At 34.1% G+C, this 16,767-nt stretch overlaps 1 protein-coding gene across 4 annotated transcripts in view; it reads right to left on the bottom strand.

The window, feature by feature from the left end:
• Nucleotides 1–16,767, bottom strand: part of USP53 (ubiquitin specific peptidase 53) — a 64,650-nt gene that overhangs the window by 19,100 nt on the left and 28,783 nt on the right. For 3 of the 4 annotated variants that reach the window (XM_067735187.1, XM_067735188.1, XM_067735189.1), the window contains exons 4-13: nucleotides 15,197–15,331; nucleotides 13,045–13,158; nucleotides 12,882–12,964; nucleotides 10,523–10,628; nucleotides 9,780–9,926; nucleotides 8,835–8,984; nucleotides 4,374–4,536; nucleotides 3,726–3,878; nucleotides 2,237–2,383; nucleotides 547–1,285 (exon numbers count right to left, since the gene is read on the bottom strand). In XM_067735187.1, coding sequence (XP_067591288.1) covers nucleotides 547–1,285; nucleotides 2,237–2,383; nucleotides 3,726–3,878; nucleotides 4,374–4,536; nucleotides 8,835–8,984; nucleotides 9,780–9,926; nucleotides 10,523–10,628; nucleotides 12,882–12,964; nucleotides 13,045–13,158; nucleotides 15,197–15,331 — 1,937 coding nt within the window. Of the gene's footprint in view, nucleotides 1–546; nucleotides 1,286–2,236; nucleotides 2,384–3,725; nucleotides 3,879–4,373; nucleotides 4,537–8,834; nucleotides 8,985–9,779; nucleotides 9,927–10,522; nucleotides 10,629–11,145; nucleotides 12,853–12,881; nucleotides 12,965–13,044; nucleotides 13,159–15,196; nucleotides 15,332–16,767 lie in introns of those variants that run through there. The other variant, XM_067735190.1, reaches the window with a different exon arrangement.

Raw genomic sequence — 16,767 nt, forward strand, 5'->3', positions numbered from 1 at the left:
AACTGCAAATAGACTGCTAACAGTAATATAATAAATGATTTCAGAATTAATTAAGAATTAATTGAATACAAACTTAGTTATTTGGCTGTATTCTTTAATACTTGCTAAAGGAAAAATATCTCTTTCATGGAACTGGGTTGTGACAGAAGAAAATAACCCTAGTTCTGAGTTACAAATGTTAGAAATGGGATAATGAACATTAACTAGGTTGAAGAATTAAACAATTAGCTGAATGACTGAGATACACCAATTTAAATCTATGGTTTAAAACCTGTAGTATATATACATCAATAGCTTTTAGTGGCAACAATGATAATGTATTTTACTTTCTAAACTTCCCCAAAATAAACAGTTGTTATTTTTGGAATCAAGAAATAACTATTAAAAATAGAAACTTGAAATATCAAATAACCTGCAATATCCCAGGATACTCTGAGCTCAAGCTCTTTGCCTTTCATTTAACTGACCCCAACCTTTGAAAGTTACTTCAAATAACTAAAAAGAGAGAATGGTGGGGGGAAATTATTCACATAACTTGTGTATTACCTGAAGGATGCGGTTTCTTTAACACCACTGATATCCATCACTGCACCATTTCCATCGATAACAGGTGACTCCAAATTAGCAGAGCCATTACTGATATGATCACTGCTTTCATATCCAGACTCTGTCCTTTGCATCTGCCAATTGTCACCATGAACTTTAGTTTCTTTGAGGGCTTTATTTTTTTCTGCTCCTTTTCCATTAAATTCAAGGGAACTCCTGCTTCCTGTTTCCTGCTTCATTTCATCTTCATATATAGTCATTAAACATTTTTGCTTTGGATTCTCTTTTGGACAACTGTTAAAACTCTGATCTTTGCTACATTTAGATTTGTTACTAATATTTGATTTATGTCTTGGACTATGCTGCCTTTTTTCACTTTCATTAAAAATACTATCGACATTTAATGTTTCTCTCATAGGTTTCCAACCTCGATTTCGGCTTTTAGTGCTGCCATTACAGCTGCTTCCTTTATCCCTAGAATCTTGGCTACTGTCTGTATCATATCCAGTACCACTGTCACTCTTAAATTTGCCAGTTATTTTCTCTCCTGAAGCAAGAATCTGGGATTTACTTGAACTTAATGTTTGTGCAGAAGCTCGACTCTGATGGGCAATTCGGTCATGCTTACACGGTCCTTTTCCTTGACTATGATATAGATGTGGATTCCCATATTGTCTAAAGCCATTTGGGGCAGGAGGTGATCCAGACTTGAAATGTGGAAGGTCTTCATTAACCAAATCTTTAAAAATAAATAAAAATACAAATGAGCTACTCTTCAGAGCCACTTTTTAGTCACAAGCCAAATACCTTGTTTGAGAAGAAATGTTAAACAGTAATAAGTAAATCATAAAATAAATGGTTATATAATTATTTTAAAAAATGATCTCTAAAGTAGATGATAAGATAATTACAGCAATTTTAAAAAACTATTCTATCTCATTCATAATTAATAAAAACCATAAAAATAAAAATATTTCCCACCTATTATATTGGTAAAGATTTAAAATTTATTAAACCAATTGCTGCTGGAAACAGACAGCTAATCACTGTTGGTGGGAGTGCAGACTGTCAAGTATTTTAGGAGGACAACTGAGCCACACCTACCAAAGTTGAAAATAAATAAACATACCCTAAACCCAGCAATTATTCTGAAAGAATTTTATGCTAATGGCTGTATGCAAAAAGTACCTGTGAAAGGATTTCACTGCAGCAAGAATCTTAAATCAAGTTCTAAAGTCTAGCAATATCGGTTAAATTATACTATGTTCATAAAGAAAAGAGCATAAAACCATAAAAAGTAAGACGTGCTCATAATGAACTGGAAACTATTAACAGTGGAACAGAGTGAAGGTCAAGGGTTGCAGGAAAAGAAGTTCTTTTCACTTAATTTTATAACCTTCCTTATTATTTGAATGTACCATACGGGTGAATTGAATTTATAGTTAAAAGTAAAGTTGAAACATAAAAAACACAAGTATTCCAGGCTAGAATTGAATAAGAACTAGGAAAACTTTACATTTATAGGTTTAATAGGTATATTAAAGAAATCATACTAAGATACATAATATCTAAATAAATATATATAATATATAAAGAAATTATATTAAATTGTATTAAATTATAAAACTTAGCTTTAAAATAAGATTTTAGCTGCCCCTTTTCCAATGAATGCTGTAAGTTCTTAATTTACCTCTATGTCTGCCCAAATCTTTTCTTTGTCCCCTTTCCAAATCTTTCCTTTGTGAGGAAAGTAAGTTTTTCTGTTCAATGGCTTTTAGAGCACATTCTCTGGAAATGTCTTTTATTTTTTCCCTTTGATCATTGTGACTTGACTTAACTGTAAAAGAAACCATTCTTTAATAATGATACAGATCATTTTTCAAATTGCTCAATAAAAGTACAAATTGAACTATATTAAAATTTAAGATGCTATATATTAACAAAATACAGATTAAACTATACAATGAAATCATTTTTATGCTTAACTAAAAACTCAATGTGATTTATGCTGACACTAGAGATGCAAGCTGTGTTTTAAAACTTCATGTATAGCTCTACAGCGAATGTAAAGGAAAACAAGAGAACTTTTCTTGAAATAATGTGAGCTAAAGGTAACTGAGTGGTTAGTATGTGTCAGGCGCTATTCTAAGTGTCTAAACTCATTTATCAATACTTCTCAGAGGTGGGTACAATTACTATCTTCATTTTGGATTCGGAAACAGAGGCATAGAGAAGTTAAGAACTCGCTTAAGTTCACATAGCTTGTACGTGTAGAACCAGGATTATTAACACAAATTGCCTGGCTCCAATGTTTGTGTTCTTAAACACATACAGTTTCTAGTAAAAGTAGGTATCTTTGAAAAATAGATAATGGCTTAATATAAGAGTATCAATAATACATAAAATGGAAAAAGTTCCATTAAGAACTTTTAAAAGCATTTATCGTAAATGGTAATTGTTAATGCTGAATCTTATCACCCTTGATTAAATGGGTTACTTTTAGGGTTAGACATTATTTCATTAATATATTTAAAAGTTCCTTACAAAATCATCCTCAACATCCACCCACTTAGAGTTTTGCATATTTCTAAACCATAACTGTACATCATGCTGTGATTGTTTCATGTTGGACCCTAATCACAGATCTTGGATTGTGAAAATTAAAGTTGTGGAATGATAATAACAAGAGACAGTTGAATAAAAATGAGGTTAAAAATAAATTACAACTATAGTAACTTCAAACTATTGTTGCATTCACTAATACTACATTTAATTTTGGCATATGAGCCAAATTATTAACTGACTGTTTTTCCTCTACAAGTTAACAATTAACTCCTTGAAGGAAAGGCCATATCATAGCTTTCTCTGGTGACAGTCCAGGTTGCCTCCACCCTATTACGTACAGCCTTGAGTGAATGGAGAAACTCAAACACTAGTCACGTCAAACTGTTCAAATAAAACTATAGGTCTCGGAGAAATGCTTAAGTCCAAATACAAAATTTTGTTTCTACTTTTTATTTTCTTTTCATGGCCAAGGAAAGCTAGTTAAGGACTCTCCTCTTGGTCCTTACCAAGAATTACAGATTGAGTAAGTGAAGAAAGAGGGAAGCTTAACTATGAAGAGAGGGGGAAGCTTAACTATTCAAGGACGATGTAAAAATGACAATTTAAATACATACCTGTTCCTCTACTGCCACTTGTTTGAATGTGGCTCCGATTAAATGCTGAAATACTATCTGCTTGAAATTTTTGATTTTCTCTCTGTTTTGTCTGATCACCAAATCCATTTTCTTTTGAATTCTCCGACTTATGAATTGAGGACTTTTCACATCCTTAAAAAGACCAACAAAACTGTATAATCCCCTTCCTCCTCTCCACCAGCAGAAGAGATATTTGAATCATCTTTTCAGACATTTTTAATGATATAGAGAAAATTACTTAAAAACTTAGAGGACTGACATCTTTTAAGGACTTCTACATGCTTTGTAGGGCATTCAAAAATGGCCTCGCTGCTTTGGACTTTTCCAGTGTACTAACTCACTTTAAATCTCAATATTTACTGCTAGTAAGAGCTACCAGCCAAGTATCCCCTCCTGTGTTTGTGTGACCATAGTCGTGGGTGGCTGCTGAAGGTGCTTCTGAGGCCACAGAGGAGGAAAGGTTTCTTTATAAAGACTAATTCTAAGTATTAGAATTTTCCTGAACTCCACTTTACTGAAACTAAATTTTGAAATTATCCTCAACATTCATTTCATATTCAGTATATTAGTATTCCTAGTGTGATTGTGATAACAGAAAAACACTAAAAAGAACTTTTAAACAATTACCTATATTTTCTGCAACGGATTTATGAGGTGACCAGTTGATGACCTGCCTGAGTGCATCTTCAGTGGAAACTGCTGTGCCATCTGGTTTTGCGTAAAACAAAAGCAGTGGTTGGAAGTGGCATCGGATACACTTGGAGACCACATCTTTCCATCTAGTTCCAACCTTAAAAAATTACAAATGAATAGAAACAAAACAAAACCTTGTAATCAATGTGTTACATGAAAAGGCAGAGACTGAATTACTTTGTATATTAAAAAATTTTAAAGACACTCAGACACTAGCAGTTCAACTGTTCATCACACTATATGATTAATTTTGTTTAGTAACTAGTCTAGATAAAAATCATATAAACATTATCATTAAAAAACTGATGGGCAAGATTGTACACTTTCTATATCAAGATCTAGATTATCAAAATTTTAGAGGCTTTGTTCATACATGTTGACTGACTTTTGACAAAGACTTCAAGCAATTTAATGGGGAAATATAAGAGTCTATTCAACAAATGGTGCTGGAACAACTGGATGGCCGTATGATGACTGGATGGCAGCCGCTGCTGCTTCTACTTTCAATGGATTCCAGAGACTGTCCATCTACTATGTGACGTCAGGGCCAACATGGCAACTGATGCAGCAAATCCAGAACCACGACTTCCCACTCGGAGTAGAGGAGCAGGATGTTGGCACTCTGCCTGTGTCCTGTGTTTGGGAGAGTGGAATGAAACAGCACCCAGAAGCCTGTGCTTCAGCTCATATTAATGTGTAGATACCATTCTTGTAGCTGTTAACTGCGAGTTTAGCTTGATTTAAGGGTTTGCGGGGGACCATTTAACTTAATTTCTGCCAGTTTTGAGATGTCTATGTAAATAGGGTTGGCACAGATGCAACAATGTGTAAGACTAGGTGATGGGGTCACACTTATCCGTGTTCCTATGGAAACTATTTGAACATTTGTTTTACATGGATTTTTATTCACTTTTCAAACATGCTACTAAAGTGTGCCCCTCAACTGCTGAGCAAGCATTTGTAGCTTGTGCATTGGCAGAATGGGCCAGAAGCTTAGTGTTGTGACCTGTTTTAAAATAAATAAATAAAGTATCTTGAAATAAAAAAAAAAAAGATATTATGCCTACCAAAGGAAGCCAAACACAGAGAATGTCTATTAAGAGACCATTCACATAAACTGTAGAATGAGATCAATGATTTCCTGGGACCCAGGGTTGGGGACAGTAAAGGGACATGACAGGATTTTCTGGAGTGATGAAAATGTTCTATACAATGATTGTGGAGGTTAAACAGGCATGTATACAGTTGTCAAAATCCAAACTATACACTTAGAATGGGTACATTTTAATGTTTGTAAATTATACCTCTATAAAGTTCATTTAAAAACAAAACAAAACCAATGAAACAAAGCATTCTAGAATATTCGCTTTTTATTAGAGAAGGGGTCTTCAAAAAAATTTGAGGAGTTTGTTCAAATTACACATTTTTACTTTTTTTTTTTTCCGGTATGCGGGCCTCTCACCGCTGCGGCGCACAGGCTCCGGACGCGCAGGCCCAGCGGCCATGGCCCACGGGCCCAGCCACTCCGCGGCACATGGGATCCTCCCGGACCGGGGCATGAACCCGCGTCCCCTGCATCGGCAGGCGGACTCCCAACCACTGCGCCACCAGGGAAGCCGCAAATTACACATTTTTAGCTGTTTACCCCCTTTACCTGGGATTCTGAGATACTTGAAGAACGAGAGTAGTTTGAAAACAAAAGAAACCTGAAACTCAGAGAGTGACTACCCAGTTCTTCCTTCAAATTTTGACAATTTAAACTATGAGGATGCAAAATAGGAGTGCCAAAATGTTGCTGCATACTGACTCAAGATGGAACTTCTTAATAAACTGCCATATCAAAGTACTAAGTAATTCAAGCAAAGTGTGGACTTTAGAATATGAATTTCCAAATTTTTTCACTGGCTTTATTGAATATAACTTAATAAAATAAAACCATCCAATTACACTGTACAAGTCAGTGAGTTCTGCTAAATGTCTACAATCATGTAATCCTCACTTCCAAAACTTTCCCTGTACCCCTTTGCAATGCCTGGCAACCAATGGTCTACTCTGTCACTTTGTGTTTTCCTTTTCTAGAATTTCACATAAGCGGAATCATATTATTTAGCTGTTTGTGTCTCACTTCTTTCATTTAGCGCAATGCTTTTGAGATTTTTCTACATTGTTGCATGTATCACTAGTTCATTCCTTTTTATTGCTGATTATTATATTCCATTGTATGGTTGTACAACTTCTTTATATTCACCTGATGATAGACATTTGAGTTGTTTCCAGTTTTGGTTACTATGAGTAAAACTGCTATGAAAATTGAAGTACAAATTATGTATGGATACATGCTTTCACAGGAGTGGAATTGCTAGGCTGTATGATAAACATGTTTAAATTTATAAGAAACTGATAAACTGTTTTCTAAAGTGATTGTTCAGTTCTGCGTTTCCATCAGCCTCACAAGAGTCCTTGTCAGCTCTTGGTATGGTCAGTCTTTTTAATTTTAGGCATTCTAATAGGTGAGTAATACAATCTCATTGTGAATCAAATTTGTACTTCCTTTGTGCCTAATGATGTACTGAATATCATTTCAAGGGCCATTCATGTATCTTCTTTGGTGAACTGTCCAAATCTTTTGCCCACTTTTTAATTGATTTGTCTTTTTATTATTGAGTTTAAGAGTTCTTGGGCTTCCCTGGTGGTGCAGTGGTTGGGAATCCACCTGCCAACGCAGAGGACACGGGTTCGAGCCCAGGTCCGGGAAGATCCCACATGCCGTGGAGCAACTAAGCCCATGCGCCACAAATACTGAGCCTGCGCTTTAGAGCCTGTGAGCCACAACTACTGAGCCCACGTGCCACAACTAATGAATCCCGTGTGCCTAGAGCCTGTGCTCTGCAACAAGAGAAGCCACCGCAATGAGAAACCTGCACACCGCAACAAGGAGTGGCCCGTACTCGCCGCAACTAGAGAAAGCCCGCACGCAGTAACGAAGACCCAACACAGCCAAAAATAACTAAATTAAATACATAAATTTAAAAAAAGAGTGCTTTATATATTCTGAATATAGGCTTTATTAGATATATGCTTGACAAATATTTTCTCCCAGTCTATGGTTTGTCTTTTTATTCTCCTAACAGTACCTTACTGAAGAGCAAAAGTTTTGACAAAGTCCAATTTATCAGCTAGTTTTATGGTCCATGTTTACTGACTGTTATTTAATAAATCTCTCTATAGCCAAACAGCAGTTTTAACCTTCTTATCTGATATGTCTACTTCTGTCATTTTTGGTCTTTTTTTTTCCTAAGGCAATTTAATATCAGATCTGGCCTGGAACTGACCTCCGAGATCAGTTATTAGTATGAACCCTCGTTTTTGAAGTGCTGATGAAGTTTCTGAGAGAAAAGAAGGTGTGCTCCATTTCCCTTCTTTGCCTGCTCACCCCATTTCATGTGATTTGAAGAAATGAAATGGCAGAGAAGGTCTGTTGTTACTGATATTCCTTCAGGGCATGGGTCATGTCTTCCTACTTCTTTGTATATTCGGTAATTTTTTAGTGAATGCTACTTTGAAATGGCATATTGAAATTTCACTGAATTTTACATTTTTGGCTATTGAACTATTTTGTTTTCCTTTTAAATTGTTGACATGTAGTTATGTGTTATGTCATATGGTATCATCTTGGCCCTTTGAAGGCATCATTTTAAGCTTTTTATGTCAGGTCCAGAGCAATCTTCAGTCTAGGAATAATTTAGCCCCACCATTAAGGTGATATTTTTCTGAGGATTCAACTTGATGTCCTGTGTATCCACGCTTGCTAGTACGGATGCAAACTATTCTAGCCCCATGAGTTTAGGGAATTGTTTTCCAGTGGTCCCTTCTGCCACCTTGTGCTCATTTACCCTACAAATGGTGGATCACTATTCAGCCAAAGATTAAAGGGGATCCCTCTGCCAATCTCCAGGACTTTCCCTCTGTGCAGCTTTCTTTCTGGTAATCTGTCCAGCAAATTTTAGCCATCTTGGCCTCCCTGAACTCTAATTTCGGTTTCCTCAACTCAGTGAGACTACTAGGCTTTGTTTGGGTTCTCCCTCGCTGCACTGCAATCCAGAAACTACCTCTAGGCAGTAGGCAGGGATCATTGTAGGGTTCATCTTGTTGGTTTCCCTTTTTTCTGTTCAACTGCCTGTCGTCCAGTGTCTAAAGTAGTTGCTTCATCTATTTGGTTTTCTAATTTTTAATACTGGAGGGCTTTAAATGATGCTATTATAATTAAATTCACTTATTTCTATTTTATATAAATACATATAATAATTATTTTATATAATTATTTCATTATTATATCATTTATTCCTAAAAAGTAAAAATCACAATAAATATTCCAGTTTGTAAAGCGTCACTTACCTCTTTCACATTTGCATCATCAAAAAATACCCATTTGGAACTCTTGGTATGAAAAGCAAAGGCACAGTAATGTCGGCTAGTGTAGCAAATCATGCCAACAAGGTGAAGTTCGCTATTTTTGGCATTTTCATCAGTAACCCTATAAAAAAGCTGTTTAAAAATAATGTATATTTAATACTGTATCTTTTTTAAAATGAGGAACAATTATTTGATGAGTCATGCATTTGATTCTCTATGAAAAATATTTCTCATGCATACTGCCCCAAACTGATATTATATTAGTACTAAAGACACCACATTGCCCTGTTAACAGAATTACTACTTTCAATTAGTCCACAAGAAACATTAAGTCCAATAAAATGTATTTATTACAACTTAGTTTAGTAGCACAGTATCTCTAACACAGAATTGACACTTTACATACATAAACTCAAAATGTGAGGTAAATTACACATTTCCTGATAATTCATGATTGAATCACATATTTTAACATACATTAAACGTACTACCTCAAGATAACTATTTAAAAGTTTAATTGTAATATAAACCAATTCAAAATATATTAAGATGGTAAAAAGCATATTAAGAGATAAGAGCTGTAGATGAATTTTAAATCTTAAATTTTTCTAGCTTAATATTTATATTTATAATCATTATCAAACACACACATACACACATGCATACAGTATCATATCATCATCACTCTATAGTGATACAGGGATAGAGCACATGATGGTTTAGTTTGTAACTGAAAGACATTCCTAGTCTAAGCAAGAAAGGCATTCCAGTTAGCCTGATTTGATTAACTTTATCAGAGTTACATCTGCAAATTATTTCCTTTAGAAAGAAAATTTAGTTCTGAAAAACAAAGTGCCTTATAATATATGAAGATGTTTTAGAGGAATTTAAAAATAAAAAGGAAGAGAATGAAAAGAGTTGATATACCCCGGGAAGATAAAGATGTGTTGCGAGATTCCGAACAACATCCTCGGTCAAGTCAGAATGCTCAGAGTCCCAGACTAAACCAATTGTAACAATCTCTGGGCAATTCATTAAAACACGCCGAATTTTTATTTTTTGGCCACAGTTACTCTAAAGAAAAACACAAAAGACAACTTTTGAAATTATCAAAACAGATATACCACATGTAATGCCTTATACAGTTTGTATTATGCAACAACATTCTTAACATGTATCAGAAATTTATTTCTTCAGCATATTAAAATAGACTTCTAGCAAAGTATTTGTCTTAATTATTGATTAAACATAAAGTTTATTTTAAATCAAAGTACTTTTCTTCGGTATTTTTGTAAATCTGTTAAAACAAGAATTCAACCTAAAAAAATAGCAGATATAAAGCCCTTGAAGCCATTAATAATGTTACATGAGGGAAGAATAATACCATCTGTAATGTTTATTTAAAGAAAAACAAAAAAGAAATTCTCTTTAGTCAAATGATAGACTTCAGAACTTAATCAACATATGCTACCTTAAATCCTTCACAGTGTTACAAGTTTTTAAAGAAATAAGAGCTCATATGGTATAAAGAGTTACCTAAGAAAACACTGAAAAAATAAATTCTTCAAATTAATTCCAGATATAATTAATATTTGCATGGTAATTTCTGAATGTCTATTTTCAAATTTACAAATACAGAAGCACACTAGTGTTCTCCAAATTATACTTACAGGACATTTCCTATAGTCATCAGTTGTATTTGCTGCTTGCAGCAATTCTGCAAACATTTCAGGCTTAGAGCGTTCATGCCTTTCCATCATTCTTTCAACTTCATTGCTACAAAAGAAAGAAGCAGTCCCAAACCTGGCCTACGAACTTAAAAAATATCCAGTAAATTTGCATCAAAAATACTAAGTTATCAATATAGGTATGATCATTTTTTCTGTCTTAAAACACAATTTTGTTTGAAAAATTAACCATGAAGTAAATTTCCATGAAATGAAAAATTATGATATTTGGCAGGTTATGATGAAAAAAGGTCAAGAACAGAATAAAATAACATGAAATCATACCATTGTTTGGAATTAGATGAATGAGGTAAGATGTTCCATCTGAAGGTAATTCTAAGTTAACAGTTTCTTTTACGTTATTACTTAACAAACAGGGACTTGAGTTTAAACTTTTGCCTAACAAGAACAAGAAACTTTAGGAAAGGCTCCCTCTCTGGCCTAAAGTTCCCATAAACAAAGTTATTTTCAGCTAAGAGAAGGGCCCTTTGCTGATTAATGCAGAAGTCACAACCAAAGCTACTTAAATGAGGCTTGTGCCTTTTGTTCCTATTATGACTACTAACCATTTCATTAGAGTCTAGGCAGGGTATCAGTGCCATTTTGTATCCAACTTCTCCTAGAGTCAAATTTTTACATATCAAGGTATTAAGTAACTTTAAACAACTATTTAAACATTTCCAAAAAGATATATAATGTAAGCTCAATACGCCTACTAGTTTGCATTCGTGGTGCTCTGGTTTTACTTAATAGTAATTTTAACTATCCTAGAGCTGGATATATTTTACAGTTCAGTGGTAAGTAATATACAATATTCAATAACAACTAAAAGTACCAATTCTTCTAAAGCACTTCACAAGTAGACTAGAAAGCACTAAATCTGACAGGCTCATTCAAAATGCACATAATGGTTTTTTACAAAATTGACAGCATCAGAGTAGTGGTTAACCAGATACATTTTGAATTTGAAATGAACCCAGACCTGGATTTCAATCTTAATTCATCCATTTACCAGGTTAATCATATTAAACCTATTTCTTGATCAACAAAAGTTTTTGTTAAGATTAAAAGCAACAATTAATGTAAAGCCTGGAACATAGTAAGCATTGAACAACTGGTATTCAATACTTATCACCAATAAAAAGAGAGAGATTATAATTAGAATTCAAATTCTGGGCTTTAGCAATTCATGGCATGGACCAGAGAGAGACTGATGGAACTCTAATTCTTATTACCTGATACTGTCTCAGAGCACTGTCATTTTACACAAGAGTTTCAAAGTAGACTTAAGGTTTTACAGCTTTTAGTTTGTGGTCTATCCTGATTCAAACACCACCCTACTCTTCAAACAAAGTGAATGAAACTGACTACAAATGACTGAAGTTTAAAGAATGTTCCTCTAAATCGATGTTTCCCAACTCTGTATATATCCAAATTACCAACTTGCTATATTCAATGATCTTTAAGAAATAATGTGCTATATCCAAAATAAATCAAGGAAGTTTAATAATACAATGAAATGGATGAGCACCTAATATTCACTTTGTGCAATGATAAAAATATTGGTAGCATTTAGTAACTAACTGCTGTACTGATGCATTCTGATTAATAATTATTGACCCATGTTTTGTCTTTTGTACTAAAGTATCTGCAAACATTTATGATCTCATTCAGTGTTTATCATACATCAAATATTTACACTCTCAAATACCTGTTGCCGTGTTCAAACAACTCTTACTATGTAAAGTCTAGAGATCATTTTTGGATCCCTAAGCTGATGTTTCATGGCTAGGGAGGGAGGGGACAGACAAGCATGGCAAATTTTTATTTCAGGTGAATGTTATGGCCTTAAATGCAATAAACCTAATAGAGGATTATTTTCACTTTTTTCTTTCTTGTCTGCTTACCCTAGCTTCCATCACTATGCAGGGACATGGTGGAGCCGACAGGAGACATGGCCACTACAAAGGTAACACCTTAGCAAAAATGAAGAAATCATGTACAATTCCATTTACCCTTGAACTTGTCATTTTAAGCTCTCCTTCACGGTTTCAAAAACTTGCTATAAATATAAATAAATATACATTTTGACTAATATTCTGTACATTTCACTGAGTGACATCTATACTTGGTTAAGTCAGAAACAACTGAGATAGACATCACTTAGTACCCCTGATGGTAGCACATTCGTTAATCTCAGAGAGTAGATATTCAGATATGCTACAGTTTCATAAAATGAAGGCTCAATGTGATCACATACATGACTAACATCTTTGGTAAATATGCTTTAGTAGGTTCTTACCATAGGGCCGTTGTAGAAATGTACCGCACAAATTCTGTAAAGGGTAGAGGATCTGATGATGCTCCACAGCTACGACACACACACTGCAGGTAAAAATATATGTCTAATTTATCAATCATAAAACATAAATATAGTCTCTAATAAAACAGTTAAGCCATCTCACCTGTTCATACAGAGTCATAGCAAACTTCTGGTGAGTGATACAAGATTTAGAGGTACACATGTCGGCATCTCTGCTTGGCACTATGTGAAAATGAATCCTCTCCAATATATTTTCCTAATTAAAAAATTAAGAGACAAATGAGTTGCAAATCTTGCATAGGACACTTCAAAATACAACTCTTTTTAACTTTACAAATTGAAAAATCTAAGTATTTTCCAAAGTGTCAAACTCAGAAGTGCCATATACATTGTCAGCTTTTCAGCTTCCCTCTTTAACCGAGCCTTCAAATGTTGCTCAATTATTCACCTTTTGCAGCATTCGATTTTAAAAAAATTTTAGCAAAACATTATAATGTAACATGATTTTAATAAAGATTTAAAAAATCAATTCATGGTGGCTGACATCTAGAATTTAATATTAGAAAACAAGATTTCCTATGTTCCCAGCATTCTCACATTGAGAAAAAGCAATTAATTAAAAAAAATCCTACTTGGATCATTTGGATAGTCTACATAACTTAAATCAAAACATCAATGATAAAGGCTTATAATACCTGCACTAACAACCCGAATGCAAGTAATCTGCTCTTCAACAAACTTCTTATGAAAGTGTGGATTTGTAATATAGATCAATAAGGGGTATTAATTTCTTTAACAAATTATCCCTTTTACCAAAACTTAACCAATGGATTATTTTAATTAGTTAACTTCCCCCTCCTCTGCCCCAGGACATTTATAACTATTCAATTATTTAAGCCTGGATTTCTAGATATCCCATGAATAATCATATCATGGATTAGTATACTTCACTTAAGTGAAAGTAAGACTATAAAGTTCAGTATTGTACAAAATATATCCATTTATATTTTAAGCAGTGGAGCAATTATAAACACGAGAAGTATGAAAAGCATATTTCATGACTGTGTGTGTTGTTTTTGTCATATTTTAGTCAACATGGCAAGTGTGCTAAGCATTCAAGATGTTCATTTAAAAAAAAACACAAATGCCAAATGAATTCTATAAAGAGTAATAAATTCTTCAAAAATTTGGAGAACGGATTGGGATGCTTTGATGATGCATTATCTAGTAGATGTGACTTATGTTGAACTTTAAAAAATAATAGGTTAGGAAAGTTTTGAATATTTCAGGAACTTGAGCAAAGGCTATAAAACAGGAATTTAAAAGACATGTTTGAGGAATGGACTGAAACTATCTCACCAGAAGGGAAAATTCAGGAAGGAAGCAAAGAGATAAACTGGAGTTTGAATTTAAAGAGCCTTAAATGTCAGAAGAGAGTCAGATGTGAATCACAGAAATATATGAAGTGCAAGCATTTATCTGAAAAAAATTATATTAATATGGTGGCTGTTAAAAAAGACTCTTAGGATATAGGTTAAAAGGACACTAACAAGGAGGCTTAAATAATGCTGAGAGTAGAGGCCCGAGCTAAACAGAAATGGTGACAGGGAAATAACATGGCGACGCAAACCTTAAAAGGGTTTCTGATGAAAGAATTTACAGAATTTGCTGAAGAGATATAAAACTAAGAGAAGAAATAGCTATCTTAAATATAGGTGACATCTATTTTATTGAAACGATTAAACATCAACATGCATATTTAAGAAGGTATATAAGGTACATCCCTGATCAAAGGAATGCTCTACTTATCAATATGGTGGTAACACAGTCTCAGAACATCAACCTCAGTGAGTGATTCTCAACCTGGAGTAAGGTGTATATCAGAATTGTTGCCCCTGACAGCTGCCCATCAAGATCCTCTGCTCTTCAAAGAGAATCATTGCATGTAATGAGAAATGTTACTGGGAGAGTGTGTTGCATATGTAAATCCCATGGAACAGAACGACTTAAGTGCTATGATTGATACATAATAAGCCTTTTTGCTCCAGTAACTAAATTTTAAAGTATTTTAGTAGCCTAACTGAAAAATTAGAGCAGCACAAATAATCAAAAGCAAAAGTACACAAAACACATGTGGACTTAAACTGAGCTTTGAAGGGTAGGTAAGACAGGGATCTACTGAGCAGTTCTGATACTTTTCCACTGCTATAAATTTGTTTCATTTGTCTCAAAAGGTGCATAATTTAAGGAATGCAAACTGCCATTCTAACTTAAGGATTATCAGAAATACTTACAAAGCACTCTGCAGCATCATCCATAAGGCCAAGCTGAAATCGCTGCTCATCTTTGAAACTTTCTGCAAGAGCATGCCTTATGTTATCCGAAGGAAGTGCTTTTTCTCGACTGTGTTGAAACTGTGCAAATATCGTCTGGGAATCAACAAATACATCAACCAGTAAGTTTAACACCAACAACTAAAAAACTTGAGCAATTTCATTTCAACAGCGAAACTCGAAACTCTATACTCAAACTAACAGTCTTTTGCTTTAAAATTCCATTAAAAAATTAATTATTTCTATGAGTAATATGTAGAAATGGTTGCCCAAGTCTCTAAATCAAATGTTAGTGCATAAGAATTAAACATGGAAAGTTCTCAGATCCCATCCTCAGAGATTCTGATTGAGATGAGGCCCATTTTTAAACTGTCTCCTAGCTGACTACGATCTAAGTTATTTAGAAAGAGTTTTGAGATAAGTTGCTTTAAATCTTAAAGTGTACTGCAGGAATTAAAATTATGTTATACAAAAATAAACATCATATAATCAAATAAAACAGTAGGAACTCACTAGACTTGAAACAGTGGGAACATCATTCAAGAACATTAAATTATAGGTGTTAATCTGGTCTTCTATTTTCTTTATTGAATTTAAGCAAGAAAAACTTTTTAATAAGTTCCAGTTTTATGACAATCATCTTAGGTGAGTGAAAGTAGGGAAAAAATAAAGTTTGCTGTGTGATAAACCACCAAATAAGGATTGATCATATTAAGTTCTATATTAATTAGCTCAAGGGGTATGTCATCTCAAAAAAAAACTGCATTTAAGATGAACATATGGTAGGCTAGGAAATATTTCAAGAATCTGTTCCACTCATACAAGAAAATTTAATTTACAAATAAGAAATTTAAAAAGAAAGATGCCAAGTGATATTAGATATTCAGAACCAAAATTTTTAGCTACAATTACAAATGATAAAAAATGAAAAATATTTTCAAAAGTCATTTCTTATTTAGGTAGTCAACTTTTCCAGGTAATGTTTAAGATATTAATCCTACACATTTAACATCTATTTTTTTGATTGTCTAGTATATGTGAGGCATTGTTCTACACCAGAAAACAAAGACCCTGCCCTCATGGAGCATACATTCTAGTTGTAGTAATGAGGAGAGGGCAAATAAGTAATTATATGTCAGAATGTAATAAGTACAATAGAGAAAAACAAAGAAATACAATACAAGAGAGAAAGATAAAGTAGTGTAATAGGGATAGGCATGCTGGGGGTAGGAGAGAGGAAGGGAGCTTATCTATTACCAAGGGTAGTCAGGGAAGGTCTCACTGATGGACAAATAACATTTAAGGAGAGGCATAAAGGAAATAAGGGTGTTAGCCACAGGGACATCTGGAAGAAAATCATTCTAGACAAAAAGAATAATAATGAAAACACTCAGAGATGAAAGCCAGCTCTGAGAAACTGCAAGGAGGACAGTGCAGTGTGTGTGTGTGTGTGTGTGTGTGTGTGCGCGCGCGCGCGCATGCATGTGCACACGCGCACGCACAGGTGTTTTGAGGCAGGGGACGCAAGCAGG

This window comes from Pseudorca crassidens, chromosome 4 (assembly GCF_039906515.1).
Source record: "Pseudorca crassidens isolate mPseCra1 chromosome 4, mPseCra1.hap1, whole genome shotgun sequence".
Classification (NCBI taxonomy): Eukaryota; Metazoa; Chordata; class Mammalia; order Artiodactyla; family Delphinidae; genus Pseudorca; species Pseudorca crassidens.